We start from the raw sequence: 20,907 nt of genomic DNA, 5'->3' as shown, positions 1-20,907 counted from the left end.
CAGGTGTCTTACAGAACGCAGGTGTTAACTTTTCCTCATCTTTTCCTCCTTTTATGGCAAAGGCAAAAATTACTTTCCTCTAGTAGCCAGTGTGTCAAAACTGGACGTGAGTTAATTCACAGTGTAGCAAAATTGGATGGGAGTTAATCCACAGTGTAGCAAAACTGGATGTGAGTTAATTCACCACTTCTCTACTTCTTGTGCTTTGTGGCTTCTAGCTGTCAAGCAGCATCCTGACTCTGAAGGTCCTAACCATGTCTGTGCACAGCTTCTGATGGGATTTCTGACCCCATCTGAAATCTCTGCAGTGAGATTTATTTCTATCCCTACTGCAAAGGCAAGTTTATAGGACATGTTTTTGTGGCAGCTCTGTTTCTGAGCTTATGGACTTAGAAATGTTGGGAAAATTCTCTGTGGCTGTGATAGTCACCAAATGGACAGTGGGATATACAGAACACAGCACCTGCTGAATGAGAACTTGTACTAAAGTGGAGTACCTAGAAAGGTGAGAGTATGAAAATAACTCCACAGCAGCTGCTGTTTATTTTGACAAGGAATTTTAGTTAAGATTGCTGCAATAGAGAACACCTCTCTGAAAGCAGAGGAAGGTCCTGTTCATAACAAACGTTTAGTAAGTAATAGTTGAAGCTCTTTTTGATGCTGCCTTCCAAGCTTTCTAGGGAGGACAGGTATATTTGTAGAGGCAAAGGCAGGCGTTGTGATACCCAGGCAGCCCAGTAAAGTGATCATCCTCCAAGCCACGTGCACAGTGATTCTAAACAGCAGATAAACTGACAGAGGTAGCAATGCATTTTATAGATTCAAAGGCCAGAACACAGATAAATGTTAAAGTGTTAGAAACAACAGGTTTCTTGTGGCACTCAGAAATATATTGGTGATGTTAAATGTATTGGGCTGGAGAGGGGACAGGATGTGAGAGATGGAGAGAAGATGACTCAGGGACACCTTAGAGCAAACTTCCAGTACCTGAAGGGAGCCTACAAGAAAGCCAGGAAGGGACTTTTTGCAAGGGTTTGTAGTGATAGGATGAGAGGAAATGGATTGAAGCTTGAGGAGAGGAGATTTAGACTGAAGATTAGGAAGAAATTCTTTCCAGTGAGGATGGTAAGATATTGGAACAGGTTGTCCCAGGGAGGTTGTGGATGCCCCCTCCCTGGAGGTGTTCAAGACCAGGTTGGATGAGGCCTTGAACAACCTGATCTAGTGGCAGGTGTCCCTGCCCATGCAGCAGGGTTGGAGCTAGATGATCTTTAAGGTCCCCTTCCAGCATAAAGCATCCTACGAATCTATGAATGATATGAACCTGTGTTAGTTTCTGAAAATAAAATAATTTTTTTTTTTTTTGTTTTTGAGATTAGGCATTCTAGGCTTTGTTGATTCTCGTTAGCTAGAATAGCTCAGTCCTTCTTGAGGAGCCTCTTCCTGAGGAGGCGGAGCCGCGACATGACCACGTCCCAGTCGGCGTAGGCACCCTCCAGGTGCCGCGACAGCCCCGCTCCCGCCGGGTAGCTCTGGCGCCCGTGAAGCACTCGCCAGTTATCGAACGTCACCACGTCCCCTGGGGAAAGAGGGCACACGGTTCAACCTCTGCTGTCTTACAGCTGCTTCCATCAGCTGCAGGCAGGTGTCTGTCAACAGTCAGGGAGCGATAACGTCCAGCATCTTGGCTGGAGCCAGACCGCAATGACAGAGAGATGTGAATTCGTTCTCAGTCAGAGAGGGGAGGTCCCTTTGGACCTCTGCAGCTTTTCTTGTATAACCAGAGTTAAGAAGCAGAGTGGCCGGGGAGGCTGTGCTGAGAAAAGCAGGCCCTGAGGGGAAAGGTGACTACAGCAGTTCCACAGGAAGGATAAAAATGGTAAAAACCACAAGGATGATTTTTATTTGACCAGTTTGATTCTATTTGTACTCTACACACCCTGCTTTGCTAGATCTGTGAAGAGAACTTTATGAGAACAAAGTCAAGCCCTTGAAGGTTAGGAAATCACACAATTAAGGCCAGCATGCCACTCTGTTTTAAATCCCCTGTGTGCCACCATTATGATTAATCTCTAATTAAATAGCATTTTAGTCTGTCTTTTCTTTTCCTTTCCCCTCTACCACCGTTCTGGTGCATAATTGATGGGATGGATGATGTGAATGTAAAGTGAGATCCTTTGTTTCACCATTTGTTATGTGATTTTTATGAATTAGTTTATTGCATGTTCCTAATAAATTTCCTCACAGACATTTCAAAGACACTAGCATCATGAGGTGGTCAGATACACTAATGAATTTACTTTTGTCACCTGTCTTGAGAACCAAGGCTCCATTTTATAGCTGGAGAATGAAAGAAAAGAGATTAAGGCCAAAGCAGTTAAATATATGCAGAGAGTGGCTTTTAAAGAGTGAAGAGCACTTTTGCAGCATGTTTTATGATCAAAGGACAGCCCTGAACAACTCCAGCTCAACTTTAGAGCACTTGGTGCTTCTACAAATCTGCCTCCAGCTGTCTTGCATGGGCCACCCAGAACAAGCAGCACAGCAGCAGTGGCCTTTGGTAATTCATCCAGCATTCTGCTGGCATTTGGCGTCTGAGCAGACAATAACTCAATTCCCCACGGTGCTGTTCAGCATCCTTCAGTGTTACTCACACTATGCATCTGTGTCATCCTCTAGATGTTCTGTGACTCCTGCAACCATTGGGAGGGTGCCCCACTAACAAAGTGTCATAAAGAAAGTTGTGTCATTTGGCTTAATGTCTGCACTCTGCCTCGAATGAATCAGGGCAAGAAGCATGGGACCGAGTGTAACTTAGTGAAAAGGCACTGGCATTTACACATGATAGGATGAGGGGCAATGGCTTGAAACTAGAGAAGAGGAGATTTAGACCAGATGTTAGCAACAAGTTCCTCACCATGAGAGTGCTGGAACACTGGAAGAGGGTGCCCAGGGAGGTAGTTGAGGCCCCCATCCCTGGAGATACTCAAGGTCAGGCTTGACAAGGCTCTGAGCAACCTGATCTAGTAGAGGATGTCCCTGCTGATTGCAGGGGGGTTGGACTGGATGACCTTTGGAGGTCCCTTTCAGCCCCAACCACTCAATAAATCTATGATATTTCCCATCTGTGGTACTACTGTTATGACAAGTTACAATTTCTTGTATGGTACAGGGAGTTGATGTAGTTTAAAGATACACTGCACCAATCAATAGCCTTTAAAAAAATTCCTTATAGTGTGACAATGGCAAAAGATATTAATGAGAAAAAGGTAAGGCTGCAGTAGGAAATAAAATAGGTGATAGAAGGACTGACATTTCCTCTCAATACCAGTGCTAACCATGCTCAAGTGTTTTGACTGTTAGGAAAGCTGTGAAAAATCATTGTGAGGAGAAGCAACTTACTGACCTGGTTTCATCTTGTAAGTAAGCTTGTTTTCTGTGCTGTTTAATAAATCATCAAATTCCTTTAGAGCTGCATAAAATGGCCTCACTTTTTCAACTGGTATGTCAAACACTGTGTCTCTTGTTGGATTATTATAATTGATGCGAACTGGTTGGCCTCTGGCATCCACACTATGAAACAGAGAAGGAAAAGAATGTCTTGTGTTGTTACTGAAGCCTTTTGAGATGGTTAAACAGCCAGCTTAAAAACCCTCCTGCTGGAATTTCAGTATGTTTCCATAGTGAGATTCAGATTGCTGTTGGGTTGGATTTTGATAATTTAACCTAACTAGGAAGAGGGAGAATCAGGAGAAAACTTAGGCAGTTAATTTGCTAAAAACAAACAAAAAACCAAACAAACAAACAAATAAACCAAACAACCAACCACACAAAAAAACCCCAACAAAACCCCAAATCTATGTTCTATACTCCTCAGTGGTAGAATCATAAACTTCTTAAGTTCAGAAGATATTATGAACTTTTACATTTGATCTTTTAATGGTACATAGTTCTTAATCCAATGCTTCCAACAATGACCTCTCTTTGACACAGTGCAGATGAATGTTGCCTGGAATTTAGCAGCAGACCCAGCTGCTGTTACTCTGTGTCTGCACCTAGGAGTTGCTCTAATTCCCACCGCTTCTTGCTAGTGTGTGGCAAAACCAAATAAGGAAAACTATGCCCTGGTGGTACAAAGCACAGAACGAGTCAAACACTGGAAAGAAAACCCTGAAACAACCCCAAACCCCTCACCAAAGTACAGACCAAGTCAAAGCAGGGTTTGCCCACAAGGTGGCAGGAGCAGACCTCCCACCAACTCCTAACCCACCCTAAACCAGGGATTTTCTTTTCCGATGTCGTGAACAATACTCACTCTATAATCCTTTGTTTGCATTGCACGGCAAACTCACAGAAGTCGATCCCAGTATCTGTATAGTCTACAGCAGTAGAGGACAGGATCTCATATGCCTGAGGATTTTGCTTCTTCAGCTTGTTGCAAACGTGAAATCCATCTACAACTTCACTTTCCCCTCCTGCAGATGTTTGTTTTATACAATGGAGAAACTGAACCTGTCATGAATTAACAGCTCATGATGAAAAGGATTAATTTGCATATTTAACAGTTCATCAGTATCAGGTCCTTCCTACCTGTGGTTCTGGTTTTTTGGTTGGTTTTTTTTTTGTGGTTGTGGTTTTTTTTTTTTTCTCAGTGAAAGGCTGAGTTCCCATTGCTGCAGCTTCACAGCACTCTGCCATCCCTATCACAAAGGCAGAAAATTAAAGTAGCATGTTCACACATCCATCCCATCTGAGACATCCTCAAATGCTTGCAACTTGCAAACCAAATGCAAAGCTCTTGCTTCTTTGCTCTGAGTTGCTCTTTGCAACATCACAAAATTTTAAATGCATCTGCAGTCTTACCTCAAGGAAGAGGATTGGCTTTCTGTTGCAGAAACAAAACCTGCTGTGAATTCTCTGTTCATGGAGGGGGGAAAAGTTGCTGTCACAGATGGCAACAGACCCAGTGAGTCTGTGGACACATTGGGTCTGTGGAACACTGGAACAGGTTGCCCAGGGAGATAATTGAGGCCCCATCCCTGGAGCCATTCAAGATCAGGCTCCACAAGGCTCTGAGCAACTTGATCTACTGGAGGATGTCCCTGCTGGCTGCAGGGGGTTTGGACTAGATGACTTTTGGAGGCCAATTCCAACCCAAACCATTCTGTAATTCTGTTAATGAAGGCCTATTCCATTCTTGCTCCACATTAACAAACAGTATCTAAAACCAATTTGGTAAGGTGATGTTATAATGAAATACTTGGTACTTACTAGTGGATAAATCACACTGGCTTTTTGTTCAATTATAGAAACAACAGATATAAAGCCCTCCACAGCATTAGAAATGAAGATGGTATAAACAAACAAACAAAAAACTATTTCAGGGTTATTTTTGTTCCTTTGTACTGGTTGCTACGACTTTGCAGTTTGTTGGCGAGTTATGTGGACTAGGTTTTGATAGGACAGGGACTAGGTGAAAAAGTGTTTTCTGTGCATGTTGTCCAGCTTTACAGAATGCCCTTTTTTTTTTTTTTTTTTTTTTTGTCTATTAGGAAAGGCTAAATAGGTCTCTGTCTTCAATCATTTCACAAAATCCAGAATATAACATCTCAATCCTATTTCTTCTAACGTGTTCCCCTCCTGAGGTGAGCTGATGAGTCCTATAGTGTCACCACTTGACAACAGCATTTAGAGACCTGATTTTTTGGATGTAATGAAAGCAGTACCGAAAGCACATACACTGATGGCTTAGGGGCTTTTCTGCACATATTCTCAATAATTTGTGAATTGAATTTAAAATTTAAGGGATTATAAAGGACTTGTTATGCAGAAGGTAGATCATCACCTATCTAGTGCATCCCCATCTGCATATAGATTTTTATATGCACATTAATACATTGTTTTGTGTGGTTTTTTTTTTTTTTTTTTTTTTACATTGCTCTTTTAAGACAAAACTTGCTGTGACAAGGTCAGCAGATTCACCTTACCCCAGGTGGGTACTGCAGAACAGGGTAGTCGGTGTGAAAACATAGCTTCCCACTTGTATAAGCCACATTGTTAGCATCTGCTTTGTCTTGCACTTGCCAAGTTGGTCTTTATAATGAAAGGGAAAAGAGAAAACATGTTAAACCAGCCAGCCAGCATGCCAGCCAGTACATACTGAAACTGTGAAATCACAGTATGAAGCAGTCATTCCATCTTTGGCAAAACTAAAGAATGGTTTAGCAGTGTCCCCTCCCCACCCCAGCAAGCAAAGGTTATTTCAGCAGCCAGAGATTCAAACTCAAAACTTAAACATCCCAAGAGACATCTGGCCCCAGTGCAGTATCCTTTGCAGAGGGATCTTTCCTCAAACTTGAAGTCTTGATGCTAAAGGAAAATGTTTTGATGAAAGACTTTGTAGCCTCATAAATAGAATCATAGAACACACTGGGTTGGAAGGGATCCTTAAAGACCATCTAGTCCAGTCCCCCTGCAGTCAGCAGGGACACCCCCAGCTAGAGCAGATTGCTTAGAGCCCCATCAAGCCTCACCTTGAATGTCTCCAGGACTGGGGCTTCCATCACCTCCTTGGACAACCTGTTCCAATGTCTCCCCACCCTCAAAGAACTTCTTCTTAATGTCTGTGTCTTCCCCCACTCTGCTACTCTGAGAGTTATCCCTGTTAATTATTTTGCACACTTTCTATCCTGAAATTTGACAAAACTCAGTACCAAAGTTCACTTAGAACTGCAGGGGGCAAAAAAAATACTAAATCTTAGTTATATGAAAAAGACATGAATGAGTACATCACTTGGCAGCATGATCAAAACCTGTTTCAAGTGCCACACCATGCAGGAGAACTTGAGACTGAGATCCACAGGTTGTCTTTGCACGGAGTTCACATGATTGAAGGCAGCCCTCAGCAGATGCGTGTTGTCTGGAAGAAGTCTAAGTCACCAGATGTAATCACAGGAGCAAAAGTGATTTGCAAGAAAATCTGAAACTCATTTACCCTTGTGCAAGCCTATTGAGCAAACACATTGTGTGTCAGCTGCTACGTGTCCAGCCTTACGTCTTAATAAGAGCTGGGAAAGGAAAGAACGTGCAGCCCCAGCTGATTTATACACAGCAGATAAACACTTCTGTGCTAGGAGTGCTATTCAGCACAGAAACATGCAAAATGCTAGCAGGAAATTTCTGACATTGCCAGAGGGAAAGCCCCCTTGAACATTTGCAAATGTCTTTAACTGCCTGCAAGAAATGATGTTTATTGTTTGCTATGGCACATACTCGTCAGCACATGACTTCAGCAGTCAACTATGATAATTTCAGCCATGCATCTGTTGCTCGCCATCTCACAGCCCCAAAATAGCCCCTTCTATCATCCTTGTCATCAGTGGGGAAGGTAGCTGTTCACTGTGTCTGTGATTTCAGTGGCTCAGGTGTCACTTGGCAATTCCAAAGCAAGGGAACACATTTTCACTGTCTCATTGATAAGCAATATGCACAACTGCTGGAGCGCTACTTCACAAGATCCTTCTCAGGTCAGTGGTGTTGTGCTCCTATGCTGGGCAAAGGGAGAGGGTTCTCAGGAGCTTTCCTTCCACACAAGGAGCTTTGGTCAAAACTCGTTACTGACTCAAAGTCAGGGATGCTCATCATGAGCTCAGTGCTGAATGGGAAAAAAAAAGTTAACCTTACTTTGTCCGAGTGTTACTCAGGCTGCAGTATCAGCTCAGTCCTGGGGAGAGTGCACGAGGAGGAAAAGAAGATGATGTGGGGAATGTCAGAGGACTCTTGGCCCTTAGGCCAAGGCAAAATGAGGTGGAATGGTTTATGGTTTTAGTAATCAGGGTCAGATTTCAAGACCAACTGTCCAGGCTGGTTGACAGAGGAGGAAATTTGGCACGAGGCAGGTGGAGCAATTTTTTGGCTTAAGTGACTATGTGGTCTCTGCCTCCCCAGGCAGAAAACCAGCCTGCTGCCACATCCTCAGTCTGACAAACCCACTGCATTAAGAACCGAAGCCACACTTGAATCATCTGGTCCTGCACTTCATTAAAAACCTAAGTCTCATTCATAAAAGATCTGGGACCTCCTCTTCCAGCTGAAGCCCTCTGGGAGGTGCAGATGGTTTGGCTGTTTCAGGAAAGGAGCACTAGGTCTAGGGCATCAGAAGCTGGAGAAATGACCCGTGGCATGACTGGAGACCTTGTTAATAGAGTTGTACCTCCATAATGTAAAGGAAAAGGTTAATTTGAAAGAGTGCAAACCCTTGATGTTCTGTGGCTGACACAGAGAGGCTTCCTTTTTTGTTTTTACATTTTAGGTAGCATGCACCACATGGACATCTAGACAAGGAAAAAGGCTTTTGTTTTCCCACGTGTCAGGGTTATATTTATTGCTGTTACACTTCAGTTTAAAATTCATGGCCCTGTTGAGGTAATGTTTTATTTGGCAAGCTTGCCACTTCCAATTTTGTCCTTTTATTTCTAATATTTGGTAGGCTTTGTATTTGGCTGCTAGTGAAACAGCATGGGAATTACCCCGAGTTCTTATTTTATTACAGTTGTAAAAGCCACCTCAGAACTGGATGCCAGTAAGAAATTAACTTCTGTTTCAGAGTTGAAGGGCTGCAAAATGCTGCTCTAAGTCTGTCCTTAAGATTGAAAACTCAGTGGGCATTCTGCTGCTGCAAGAATAATGTAAGAGTAATGGGACCAAGCACTACAATAACTACAGCTGGCAATGAAACAGGTTAAAGCAGGAGAAAAGATACTAGAGGAAGGGAACTCTTTTCTTCCTTGAAATATTTTTAGGCTGGGTTCCAGCTGTACATGGTAAAGAAATAAGCATTTTTTTTTCTTATGAAATGCCCTTCTCTTCAATATCAAAAGAATCAGCCAAAACCAGACATCATGTGATGAATTACAGCTTTAACAAACACTGGGTTACTGAACTGTTTGAGTCCAGCTCTCTAACTATTTTCTGATGTGTTCAGCATGTTACTACTTCATACACATTTCTATGAGACATTTGAAACTCGTTTTCTGACTTTATTTTTTTAAATTACTTTATGGGGAATTTCTTAAACGACTACAGGTATCAATACAAAGTTGATGCACGAGCCTCTCCTTGTATTTTCCAGTATTTTTTTTAGTCCCAAGCAGAGCTGCCAAGGAAAAAACATAACCTAAAGAGTCTCAGCACAGGAAGGACATGGGTCTGATGGAGTGAGTCCAGAGGAAGGCCAGAAAAATGGTCAGGGGACTGGAGCACCTCTGCTACAAGGACAGGCTGAGGGAGCTGGGGGTGTTCAGCCTGGAGAAGAGAAAGCTCCAGGGAGACCTTAGAGCAGCCTTCTAGTACCTGAAAAGGGCATGCAAGGAGGCTGGAAAGGGACTGTTTACAAAGGCGTGGAGTGATAAGACAAGGGGCAATGGTTTAAAATAACAGAAGAGGAGATTTAGATTGGATGTTATGGACAGGTTCTGCACCATGATGATGCTGGAACAGGTTGCCCAGGGAGGCAGTTGAGGCCCTCTGCTCAAGGTCAGGCTCAGCAAGGCTCTGAGCAACCTGATCTAATGGACTGAAGGAAGGTTGAACCAGGTGACCTTTGGAGGTCCCTCCCAACCCAACCCATTCTATGATAAAAAAGAAAAAAAAAAGTCAAACCCAACCCAGTCACTATTAACATCACCAGTATGGTGACAGGAGAAGCTACATGTTGCTGCAGCAGGCTGCAGCAGGTGTGCCTCTAGATGTGTTCAGGTGCCCAGAGAAGAAAGAGACTTGGCTGGCAGCTGTGCAGCAAAATGGAGAAGAACTCTATTGAGAAGCTGTAGTATTTTGAAACTCAACTGTCCATACACTGCTTTTGAGATTAAAGCAACTCCTATTAAACAGAGATAAAAGAAAATGCATCAAGAAGACAGAGCTCAGCCACACTGTGTCAGTTTGGCCTGCAAACCATCCACACGAGATATTTGCTTCTGTAAAATGTTTCCCCACAGACTCCGTTCAGTACCAGCAGAACTTGATGGTGGGGGCAGAAAAGTATTCATCTAGTGACTCAAGTTAAGCTTTGGGTCAAGGTTCCTCTGTTTAGGCAAGAAACTCATCTTGTGCACCTCCTTGGCAGGAGCTTTGTGCTGTACAGTTCTGGCAGCTTACCCCTGTACTGCTGCAAGTGTTGTGTTGGAATTGCTGTACAGCCTTCACAAAGGCATCCTTACAGTGCATCTTGGAGACTGCCAAGCAGTGTCTGATCTCTGAACTGCAGGACTGCCAAGATGAAAGGGCCAAAGCAGCTTGTTGAGTCTGGCCCTGAACTCTAGAGCAGGCTGCCTTTGTGTGCACAGCTACTTTCTCTTTGGAAGTTGGCAACATAGCTTGAAAAAGAAAGTGTGCTCAACAGTTTTGGTTTCCTCCCCAAAAGCCTTGGCTCTGCAATATGCACACAGTATGCTACCCATCCCACTCCTTCATAGCTGTGCCTGTCCTGTAGCACTGCACCATGCACTCCTGTTTCCAGAGCTGGACTTTGGTCTCAACAGCTAATGTTTTTACTGCTCTCCTTTGCATACCCTGCTGTGAGAGCAGAGCAATCTTCTCAGACTGGGCTGTGGTAAGAGGAGCATGGCCAGCAGGTCAAGAGAGGTGATTCTTCCTCTCTTGTGAGACCCCACCTCCAACGCTGCATCCAGTTCTGGTGTCCCCACCATAAGAAGGACACAGAGTTGTTGGAGTGAGTCCAGAGGAGGGCCACAAAGATGATCCAAGGGCTGGAGCACCTCTGCTATGAGGACAGGCTGAGAGAGATGGGAGAAGAAAAGGCTCCAGGGGGACCTTAGAGCTGCCTTCCAATACCTGAAGAGATCCTATGGGCTGGAGAGGGACTTTTTGATAAGGGTGTCTAGAGAGAGGACAAGGGGGAATGGTTTTAAGCCGAGCAAGAACAGGTTTAGACTGGATCTTAGGAAGAAGCACTGATTCAGTATGAAGGTGGTGAGACTCTGGAATAGGTTGCCCAGGGAGGTTGTGGATGCCTCCACCCTGGGGGTGTTCAAGCCCGGGCTGGGAGGCCTTGAGCAATCAAGTCTTGTTGAGAGGCATCCCTGCTCATGACAGAGAGGCTGGAGCAGATGATCTCTAAGATCCCTTCCAACCTAGGCCATGCCATGATTCTCATACAGGCTAATAATTGACACCACATTTTCTAACATACAGAGAAAAAAGAAATCACCTTGTTTTAATAAATGAACCTATAAAGTAGGTCCAGCAAGTTGAAGTGAAGGACATTAGAAGTGGTCACATAGTCAGCAAAGCAAGGATCTTAAAAAAGCCAAAACTCACCCATAAAAAGTGAGGCGCAGGAAGCCAACCCTGTGGCCAAGTTTAATCAACTCTCCCTGCCTGGCAGCAGCTCCTGTTAGCAGCACAATTCCTACTTTCTTCAGGGTGCACAGCCACTTGTAGGCACTTTCATCGTTGTAGATGACTTCTTCAAAAGGCATTGTGGGAAGTTCCAGGTCTGAGCCCCAGTACTGCCGTTCTGAAAAGGAAGGAACAGAGAACAAGCACTCAGATGCTTTGCCATCACAGCTCAGGACATTGTCCAAGTATGAATAACTGGTGGCCAGTGGTTTTCCTTTCCCTTGCCCTTGTCCATGAACCTTTTGTCACCCTTGAGCACAGATTGAGGACCTCTCCACCACCGAAACCACCTCACACCTCCCTGTAGAAGCATTTCATTTTTAATTGATTTCATTTTTAATTTGGGCAAACTCTTGCCTTTTGGGCTTAGGTCTGCCATGGCACCATCTGTTGAAAATAAGTTTGAGAGAGCTTCAATGCAACAAAACCAGATCAAAAGCGCAGCTCAGTGAACAATGAGCAGTGTAGCCAAGCCACAGTTTCTACATTGGTGTAGCAGAGAAGCTTTAGAGCTTTCATTATTTCAAATGTTAAGTTTGGCAAATAAGTTGTTCATGTGTTAGGAAAGTACCTGTGCCATTCCTGTGAAACTCATCAGCTTCCAGCTTTGGAAAAATATCCTCTTGCAGATGCTCCATAGAATTTTTTAAATTTTTTTTTCCAGTGAAACTGTCCAAATATTCCTTTCACACTGAATAAGCTCCAGAGCTTGGGTGAGGGACAGGGCAGGGCCATTGCAAAATACAGATGATTAAATAATTTCCATGTAAAATTAGCAGACTCACAGGAAATAAGGCTAAATATAGCATAATCTGTGTGCTTCCAAAACGGGGTCATTCCAAATTCAAACATCCATTTCCCAGGACTTTTCTCACTTGTTGATTTCAGAGTATTCTAAGGTTTGAAAAGAGATGATATAATAACAGTAGGATTGCTCTTCCTCAAGTGATGGAATGTGTCACTGACTTCCCCAGACTGCTGTATGGCTCTTGAGCTTCAGCTCAGTATTTTTACTTTCAATTATCCCACACATAGTTTTGCACAACCTCAAATCATGTTCATGTCATAGCAGAAGCATAGAAGAGATCTAGAAAAAAACAAACTACTGATAGAATCATTTGTTCATGTGGAGAAGCTAGGACAAATTGGGAAGTACCTCTCTGTTAAACATCTGTTTAAAACTACTTCAGTCAAGTGTATTTCAAGATTTTCAGAGGCATTTGCAAACCCATATTAATTTCCTTCCATAAAAGGCAGTGCTATACCCATTCATTAGTCCAGGCAAAACCAGAGAATAACTTAAACCCTGTGATTCTTTATTTTGGTCTCAGTATTTAGAGGTCAAGATCACTTTGTTAAAGTAATCAAGATTCCCACCCCACTCCACATTATTTTTTTTCCCCAGGCTGATTCTGCCAGGACCAATTTTGCTAGACAACACTGAAACACATACTACCTAAGTTTTAGTGGCTGTAGTGCATTCAGCCAGAACCCAAGGGATAGATAATGCAGATAGAAAGCAAAAAGGCAGGAAATTAATCATGGAACCCACAGCACAGTTTCTCACCAGGCCACTCTCTGGAGTCTGCCAGTTGTGCATGCAGTTAACTTTAATTTAATTAGTCTGTGCTACTGGCAGAGGACACTGGAATTCACAGTTGTGGGTCACATTTGGTGCTTTACAACTCATAGTGAGTTTCTTCCACAGCTGAATGAATTCCAGAGAAGACTGTCCTAAAATACCACATGGTGTCCCTAGACCACTGAACTCATCCTACCCTGTTCTTTATTTGCTTATTTGTGGTGAGTGTAAGATGGCACAGGGAGTTTAAAACAGTACAGGGCTTAAAGGCAAGTGAAATGATTGCCCATCCACCTGAAAGCAAGCTGCTACAGGGACTTAGGAGAGAACTGGTTGTTAAAAATTGCATTTGTGAGCTTTGTTAGCACATTAAAACTGGCAGGGCTACAGGTTTACTACTGTGAATGAATCTCAAGATACAGCTTCTAGTAAGAAGGCTTGATAGAAAGAATCAGCAGAAATTGTTTTCTCCCTTGTATTTACACTACCTTTTATTGAGGAACAATGATGATACCCAGGCCCCCCCCCCCACTAGTAGCTATAACTATTGAAAGAGCTGTTAATAGTTTTTCTTAATCATAAGATTTCCTCAGCAATCCATTTTACTGTTGTAAAACTCTCTGTAATGCTTGGAAATTCAGCAAATTGTAAACTGTTGAGCTCACCTTTTTAATGCCAAAGGTTCCCTTATGAGGAGAACAGTCAGCACCTTAGAAGAAAACTGAGCACTTTCACAGAATCACAGAATCAGTAAGGTTGGAAAAGACCTCAAGGATCATCAAAGTCCCACCTGTCACCCAAGACCTCACAACTACTAAACCATGTCACCAAGTACCACATCCAATCCCCTCTTGAACACCTCCAGGAATGTTCTTGTTTGAAAGGATTCCATCAAAAGCTCTAATTGCTCTAATTTTGATGATTGAGACAATGGCAGAAATACTTCTTGGTGAATCCCTCCCCACACTAAGCTTGCTGAGGTGCAAGTCCACTAGTAGACTTGCTAGCAGACCTTCCTAGAACTTCACAGCTGAAAGTGGCCCCACTGCTGCAGGAGGTATCCATGATGCAATCAGCTGGGCAGAGAGGCAAGAGGGAAAGATGAGCTGAGCAGTTCCTGAGTCACTGTCCTCAGCCCCAGAGGAGGGAAGGTATGAACTGAAAGGTGGGAGCAGCTGTCAGGGAGGAGAAAGAGATACATTACCTGGGAAAACCTCAGGGGACTGAAGTGGGGACTAGGTGGTAGAAAGAAGGGCTGTTCATTGCCTCTCTCTAGGTATAGGCAGCAAGCAGGAAATGCAAAGTGCTCATAAAAAAAACAAAACCAAAACCCAACAAACAAAAAAGGCAGCAAACCCAGACACTACTACATAGTTACAACAGTTCTGAACTGCTGCAAAGTCTGTGAATTTCCAGCCACTAGTATTCCTCTCCCCCTTGGCTAAGGCTACTTAGAGGCTGTCCAAGAAACACAACGCACCTACCCAAATATAAGCTCACCACATAGACCATCTTTTATGCTCTGTGTTTCAAAGGAGCTGCAGCATGACTGACAAGCTGTTGAAGTTCACAACATGTTCACAAAATAAAAAAAAAAAAAAAAAAAGCACAATCCTTGAGGAGAGATAATAATCTCACCTCATTAAAGTCCTTTTGGGGACTGCTCCACCGCCTGCTACTCACTGCTCTGGAGTGTTTAACTCAACCTTTCACACACTTGAAAGATGGGAAGGGGGCTGGAAGGGGGGAAAGGAATGTTTTCTTTTTCTCTGTTAGAAGTTATGAAATTAAAATAGCTTTAGGTATGCTGTGTGAGCTGCCAAGAATATCCTTTGAATGACAAACTTGAGCTTCAGTGTTGGTGCAGGTAACCAATGACGTGAGGACTAAGGGAATGTTTTAAGTTTCAGCTTTTCCACCTTAGTCTGTCTTGCTAATAAATATTTTGTTCACCTTCTTCATATAAAACAAGGAGTAGAAGAATATTAGGATTTCAAGGAATATAGCAACATGCTCCCCACTTTGGGAAATAAATATCATAAAGCCCAAGAATGGCTTAGATTGGAAGGGACCTCAGAGCTCATCTACTCCCACTCCCCTACCATGGGCAGGGACACCTCTCAACTAGACTCAGCTGCTCAAGGCCTCATCCAACCTGGTCTTGAATACCCCCAGAGAGTGTTAGAGTTTGCACAAAATGAGAAGATGGCCTTTGCCTAGCTCTTGCAGACCATGTGCATCCATCAACAAACACTTGGAGTCATTCAGCGTTTACTATAAAGGTTGGAAAAATTCAAAAGACTACACTCTGAATAAAACCCAACTTTTAACTTCTTCCCCATAAAATTATTATCTCTCAAGACCCAGTAGAAAAAGTGTAAGCATCACTGATGCTGTCAACATCCTGATTCAAACTTTGGTGGAGCTGGATGTATATCCAGTATCATATGATCACATTTTAAAGGACAATCTGCATCTGAAACCTTAAGCCTTAGGTTAAAACCTTAACTTAAACTAAGGTTAAAAGTATTAAGTAACACCAGGTACTCCTGCTGAAGCTTCTTCTCCTCCACCTAATAAGAAAACAACATTTTGATATTACTTTCCCCATCCCCCATCCTATTTTTGGGATGCCAGCATCTTAGAAAAGGAACCTTAGAAAATGCAGTGCAATGTGGTGAGAGGCTGGAAAGCACCTGATGTACTCAGTGTCTGCCACACACAAGATCTGAGCTACAGAGAGGCTGCATGAGGTGGGAAATCACTCCTGTGACATTTGCTGGGAAGAACACAAGTAAACAGGAAGGACAAAGAGGGTATCTTTGAGACCTCAGAGCTGGATGTAGTAGATGGCTCTTTTACTGCTCTTTTGACAGTACCTTGTAAGCTGGGCTGAAACAAGCCTTGGTATTCACAGCTAATGGACTTTGCACACTTCATGGATAGCATCTGGCAGTGATTTTAAAAGGGGAATCTTGTCATACAGACACAGAGCTATTTGTAGTCACTTCACTGTGAGGGTTAAAATCAGACCTACTCTTCTCTTTGGGTTTGACACATGCCTGACATCTAGTTTTTTTGAATCAACATAAAAAGCAAACAATCCCTTGCAAAAGAAAGAATGAAGAGAAGGGGAAAAAAAAGGAGCCACAGCTGTGATAATGTCAGCAATGAAGGTTAACATCTAATTACAGCAGTCTGGTGAGCTTGCTCTTATATTTGTTGAGCCAGCATGCAGGGCTGGCATTTCATAGCACTGTCTGTAATACTACACTGCTGGGATATGATTAGCTACTCAAGGGCATGCAATTTGCAGAGTGTCTGACTCTACTGGCTAGAAGGAAGCAAATTCTAAACTTACCCCAATACACAGTGAGAAACAAGTCTTATAGAAGAAGCAGTAGAACTCCCATGCTTTAAAACTGCAGCCCGAGAAAAGCTTTATCAAGGAGAGGAAAATTTGCAAAAGCATTGCCCCAAAAATGAAAAAATAGTTATGATTTTAAAAAGAAATAAAAAATACATATGGTTTGAAATTAGATTGGATGTTAGGCACAACTTCTTTACCATGAGGGTGCTGTAACACTGCAACAGGTTGCCCAGGGAGGTAGTTGAGGCCCCATCCCTGGAGATACTCCACATCAGGCTCAACACACTGTGGACAATATGATCTGGCAGAGGATGTCACTGCTGACTGCAGGGAAGTTGGACTGGATGACCTTTGGAGGTGTCTTCCAACCCAAACCATTCTGTAACTCTATGTTTGGTGTATATTGTACATGGATGGCTTCATTGGATGGGAGCAGTGGCAGAGGGGAGAGCTGGCATCCAAAAGAAGACTTTTATTGAGATGCTGAGAGTAAGCACTATGTAAATGTGTGTATACAAAGGCAAAGTTAAACTTCATAAAGGGGGAAAAAAGTAGCATTACATTTGAGATACTGAAATCCCTGTTATTGATATCTTTGCTAATAAGCACAACCAGGGGTCTGGACTGGGCATTAATTAAAGCAATATTCACTTTACACTGATCCCCTCAAAGGCTATAAACCATCTTGCTTGCTTCCACACCATCCTTGGTTTTCCCACTAAAAATTCTTACTACCTGAGAAATCACCTGGTTTTCCTGAATGAGGTCTGTATCTTCACCACACTCATTCTGGGAATATACACAGCCCCCCAAAATGGTAAATGTTTTTTCTTGCCAAAGCTGCATTAACTTTTATATTATTAGGAGACAAAGTTCCATTCTGAACTATGAAGGCTCTGATACATGATCCACTGAAATAAATGGAAATATTACTCATCACTTGAGTTTTAAACCAGATATGAAAAGATGCAGCTTCAACAGTGACTTTTGTTTAGAATGGGTGCTAGGACTTAAGGAATCCTTGTTCTGCAGAAACTGAAGTCCCTGAAGTGCCAAATTTCAAATGCAGGAGATACCTAGAGGCACACGTTTTCCTATTTCTCACCTTTCAGGGGACAAAAGCCCAATCAAACAAACTTTTTCTTTGTTAGAATAAAAAAGCCACCCTCAAAAAAGGAGTGTGAACCAACCATAGATTTGTCTTTTGCTGAGCTCTAAGGAAACTAATACTTGGATGTGAGCTTGATACCACCAGCCTCTCTGCTTTCTTTTTAATAAAATAATGAATAATGCCTTAACTCTGAACACAGATCTGCAACAGCAGACCTCACAGCAACACTGTCAAGAGCAACAGCAGAAATCCTGCAAGTTTTCACACATTTCGTGCTCTCAACCTCAAAAGCTGCCAAAGAAATGATGCTGTGCATCCTGATGAACCTAGTGGGTTTGTAATTATCCACTCAGAAGGGCAAGAGGTTTGTGCTGGGTAAAATGCTGCATTGCCAGTTGCACAAAACGCTTCATGATCAAAAGTCAGCTGGTGAGACACTGCAGTAAGTAGGGGAGACAGAGCAAACAGAATGTGAACTTCAGCACTGGACATGGCTATGCTGCAGTTACTCTTTAACAGAAAGCCATGGAAAGGGGAGATTATTTTTATTTCAGTTATAACTCCCTTGCCATTTTAAATGATCTTTCAAAAAATACTGTAGTGCTTATTTTAAACAGCACACACACATTTGCATTGTCTCATAGATTACTGCTGAGCTACAAGGCTCAGTTTTGAGACCAATTAACCCTTTCTGGAAAGAAAAGGTTTTTAAGAAAGTAAACACAGCCCAACTATTCTCAGGTCCAGAGGTTAAAAGAGGGAAAGGGCAACCATGAGCTCTTGTTGTGCACTTACAGCCTGGCACCAAGCACCAGGAGCAGCTGCCACTGCTCCAGATGGGTAGACCTGATCCTCACACAGGGACTTTTAGCCAGGATTATAAGTGGCAGTCACTTGTATTCGAAACAGATATGTTTTTAATTCACAGGATCACATGATGTTAGGGGATGGAAGGGACCTCTGGAAATCAAGTCCAACCCCCCTGCCAGAGCAGGACCATAGAATCCAGATCAGGACACACAGGAACACATCCAGATGGGGCTTGAAAGTCTCCAGAGGAGACTCCACAACCTCTCTGGGCAGCCTGTTCCAGTGCTCTGTGACTCTCACAGTGAAGAAGTTCCTCCTCATGTTGAGGTGGAACCTCCTGTACTGTAGTTTATATCCATTGCCCCTTGTCCTATCACAGGGTGCAACTGAGCAGAGCCTGTCCTCTCCCTCTTAACACCCAGCCCCCAGCTATTTATAATCATTTATTAAATCCCCTCTCAGTCTTCTCTTCTCCAGACTGAAAAGCCCCAGGTCTTACCTGGTAAAAATAAATCTTCTCTCATTTCTGCTCTGGCTTTTTCAGAGAAGCATCGTTTCTTCAACCACTCAGCTTCATACTCACTGGAGTGTTTATCAGGCCATGTGATAGAGATCTTCCAACAGAAAACAAAAGATAATTTTAGAGCTAAAACAACCAACCCCCCCACCTCTCAGTAATTACAAAACGTGGAATATTTAGACCAGTAGCATCAAATGCATTCCCTGAAGCAAAATGGTAAACAAGAGTGAAAACCCAACCTGAACTTGATCCAAATTCCGACCTTTTATAAAGGGTCATTTTCACATGAAACCATGACCTAATTTACTAGGTTGTGTGGCCTGCTTTCACTGTGAGAGCTGTGCTTAGCAGAAAGAGGAGAATCACAGAAGCTGGCACATATCACTGGGGAGAGCACTTCACCACAACTCAGAAGAGAGCAAAGAAATCTTCCAACACACTGACAGCTTGCTAAAAAAAGAAAAAGGACAAGAAAGACAAGCAAAAAAAGAAATGCTAGGAGAGTAATCTCTCTCCTAGTGTTGAAAAATCTTCTCTCTTTCAAATAAATGTTAAAAAGGTGCTGGTTTTGTTTGGTTTGATTTGCTTGGGGTTTTTTCGTGTTTTGTTTGTTTGTTTTTAAATCCTGGGGGGAAAAAGAAAAAGAAAAAAAGAAAAAAAGGGAAATAAACATTTTGTTTGGCTTGTCCTGCACTGTAGGAGCTGAGTGCAGCACGTCTCAGCTGAGCTCCAAGGTTGTTCAGCAGGTATTGATTCCCACTTCACAGCAACCACATGATGGTAAAACACCAGTAGGAGTTTAGGATTAATGCTGTGGAGGATTAACGAGATGATCTTTAAGGTCCCTTCCAGCCCAAACCATTCTGTGCTAACATTTATAAAGTGAGGTTTACATATCAAAGTGGGAAGATCTGAGCTCCCTGAAGTGCAATTCTCCCTCAAAGCTTTGTTGTTTCAGTGTAACTGCCTCTAGTTTACAGACTGACTAGCACTGCTAGGCAAGTTTCACGAGAGGGCAGATGAAAGTTTGCTCCAAATACCTTTTCTCTGTCTGGCAGGGTGACTTCCTTCACCACAATGTTCACATCCAGTTCCTCGAAATTCATCTTGCGTGCCCCAGCCGAGCGCAGGAAGCAGTTTGGACACTGGCAGTTGTCCCTCAGCCAGACACAGGGGTAGCAGCTCTCACTCCCATCCTCCCACTCCACACGGACAAAGTAGCCCTTGTCCAGAGCTTCTACCTTCTGTATCAGAGGCTTCATGCTGAGGAGCTGGGTGGTGTGGATCCCCAAAGCAGGGCTCTGCCAGTGATGCCAAGTGCTCCCGGTGAGCAGGCTCCTGCCCTTCTGCACCAGCAACAGGCAGCACGCCCTGCCTCCAAGGACTTTGGCCCTTGGCAGGACACTAGCCACCACCCTCCACATTTTGGCTTCAGTGAAATCATCAGAGGGAGAACATCTTCGTGGAGTCCCTAGAACAGCACACGAAGAGCAGTTTATTACTGAAGCAGTCAGTACTGCAGAAAGACCATTTCAAGATCATTCTCCCCTCCTGGCGCCTAGACCTTTAGGAAAATTTATTATCTATTGCTTACTCTTTTTTTTTTTTTTTTTTTAGGCACAGAGGGTATACCCAAGCTCATCTATTAAAAAAATCCCTTTGTTCAGCAGGGCTTCAAACTGATTCATCACCTCAGCTGTCTGTTGTTTCTGCAATCAGTTCAATACATATCACACCACCAGTCTCTCTAAAAAAAGATGCCTTGAGGTGTGTTTCACAAATCAAAAGTTCTAAAGGTAAATCATCAGACATACCTTAATTCCTGCTGTGTGTATGATGGAAAAGAGAATCCACAGAATCCAGCTACCCACTAGGAAAAGCTTTGTAAACATGATTTTAGTTGCAGCAACCATGTTCAGCCAGAATGCTTTCTATAGATACAATCTGACTTAAAGCTAGCTGCATACTGTACTGCAGAAGGATGATGCATCCAAAACTTTTAACTAGGAAAAAAGCTCTGGTCCAATATTTTTCTCATTCTAATATTTTTCCTAACCAGAAAAATACTTGGCCTCTCCCTGAAACAACAAATC

The 20,907-nt window shown here is 43.0% G+C and overlaps 1 protein-coding gene across 1 annotated transcript; it reads right to left on the bottom strand.

The window, feature by feature from the left end:
- Positions 1 to 1,418: 1,418 nt before the first annotated feature.
- Positions 1,419 to 20,138, bottom strand: BBOX1 (gamma-butyrobetaine hydroxylase 1). Its single transcript, XM_054390570.1, has 7 exons — positions 19,855 to 20,138; positions 18,794 to 18,908; positions 11,341 to 11,539; positions 5,988 to 6,093; positions 4,316 to 4,512; positions 3,407 to 3,573; positions 1,419 to 1,579 (listed from the first exon to the last, which is right to left on the bottom strand). The coding sequence occupies exons 1-7, from the start codon at positions 20,074 to 20,076 to the stop codon at positions 1,419 to 1,421; spliced, it is 1,167 nt and encodes a 388-aa protein (XP_054246545.1). The 5' UTR covers positions 20,077 to 20,138.
- Positions 20,139 to 20,907: the final 769 nt, after the last annotated feature.

The sequence above is a fragment of the Indicator indicator genome, chromosome 21 (genome assembly GCF_027791375.1).
Source record: "Indicator indicator isolate 239-I01 chromosome 21, UM_Iind_1.1, whole genome shotgun sequence".
NCBI lineage: Eukaryota > Metazoa > Chordata > Aves > Piciformes > Indicatoridae > Indicator > Indicator indicator.
The sequence above is the reverse complement of the archived record's forward strand: the minus strand, read 5'-3'. Positions and strand labels throughout refer to the sequence as shown.

What these genes read in the sequence shown, in the direction of transcription:
- BBOX1 (XM_054390570.1), bottom strand. Translation starts at nt 20,076, where the DNA reads ATGAAGCCTCTGATACAGAAGGTAGAAGCTCTGGACAAGGGCTACTTT. An exon ending in TTCTGCAGTACCCACCTGGG is followed by an intron (nt 4,513 to 5,987) that starts GTAAGGTGAATC and finishes AATTCATGACAG; the next exon opens with GTTCAGTTTCTCCATTGTAT. An exon ending in TACTTACAAGATGAAACCAG is followed by an intron (nt 1,580 to 3,406) that starts GTCAGTAAGTTG and finishes CTCTTTCCCCAG; the next exon opens with GGGACGTGGTGACGTTCGAT.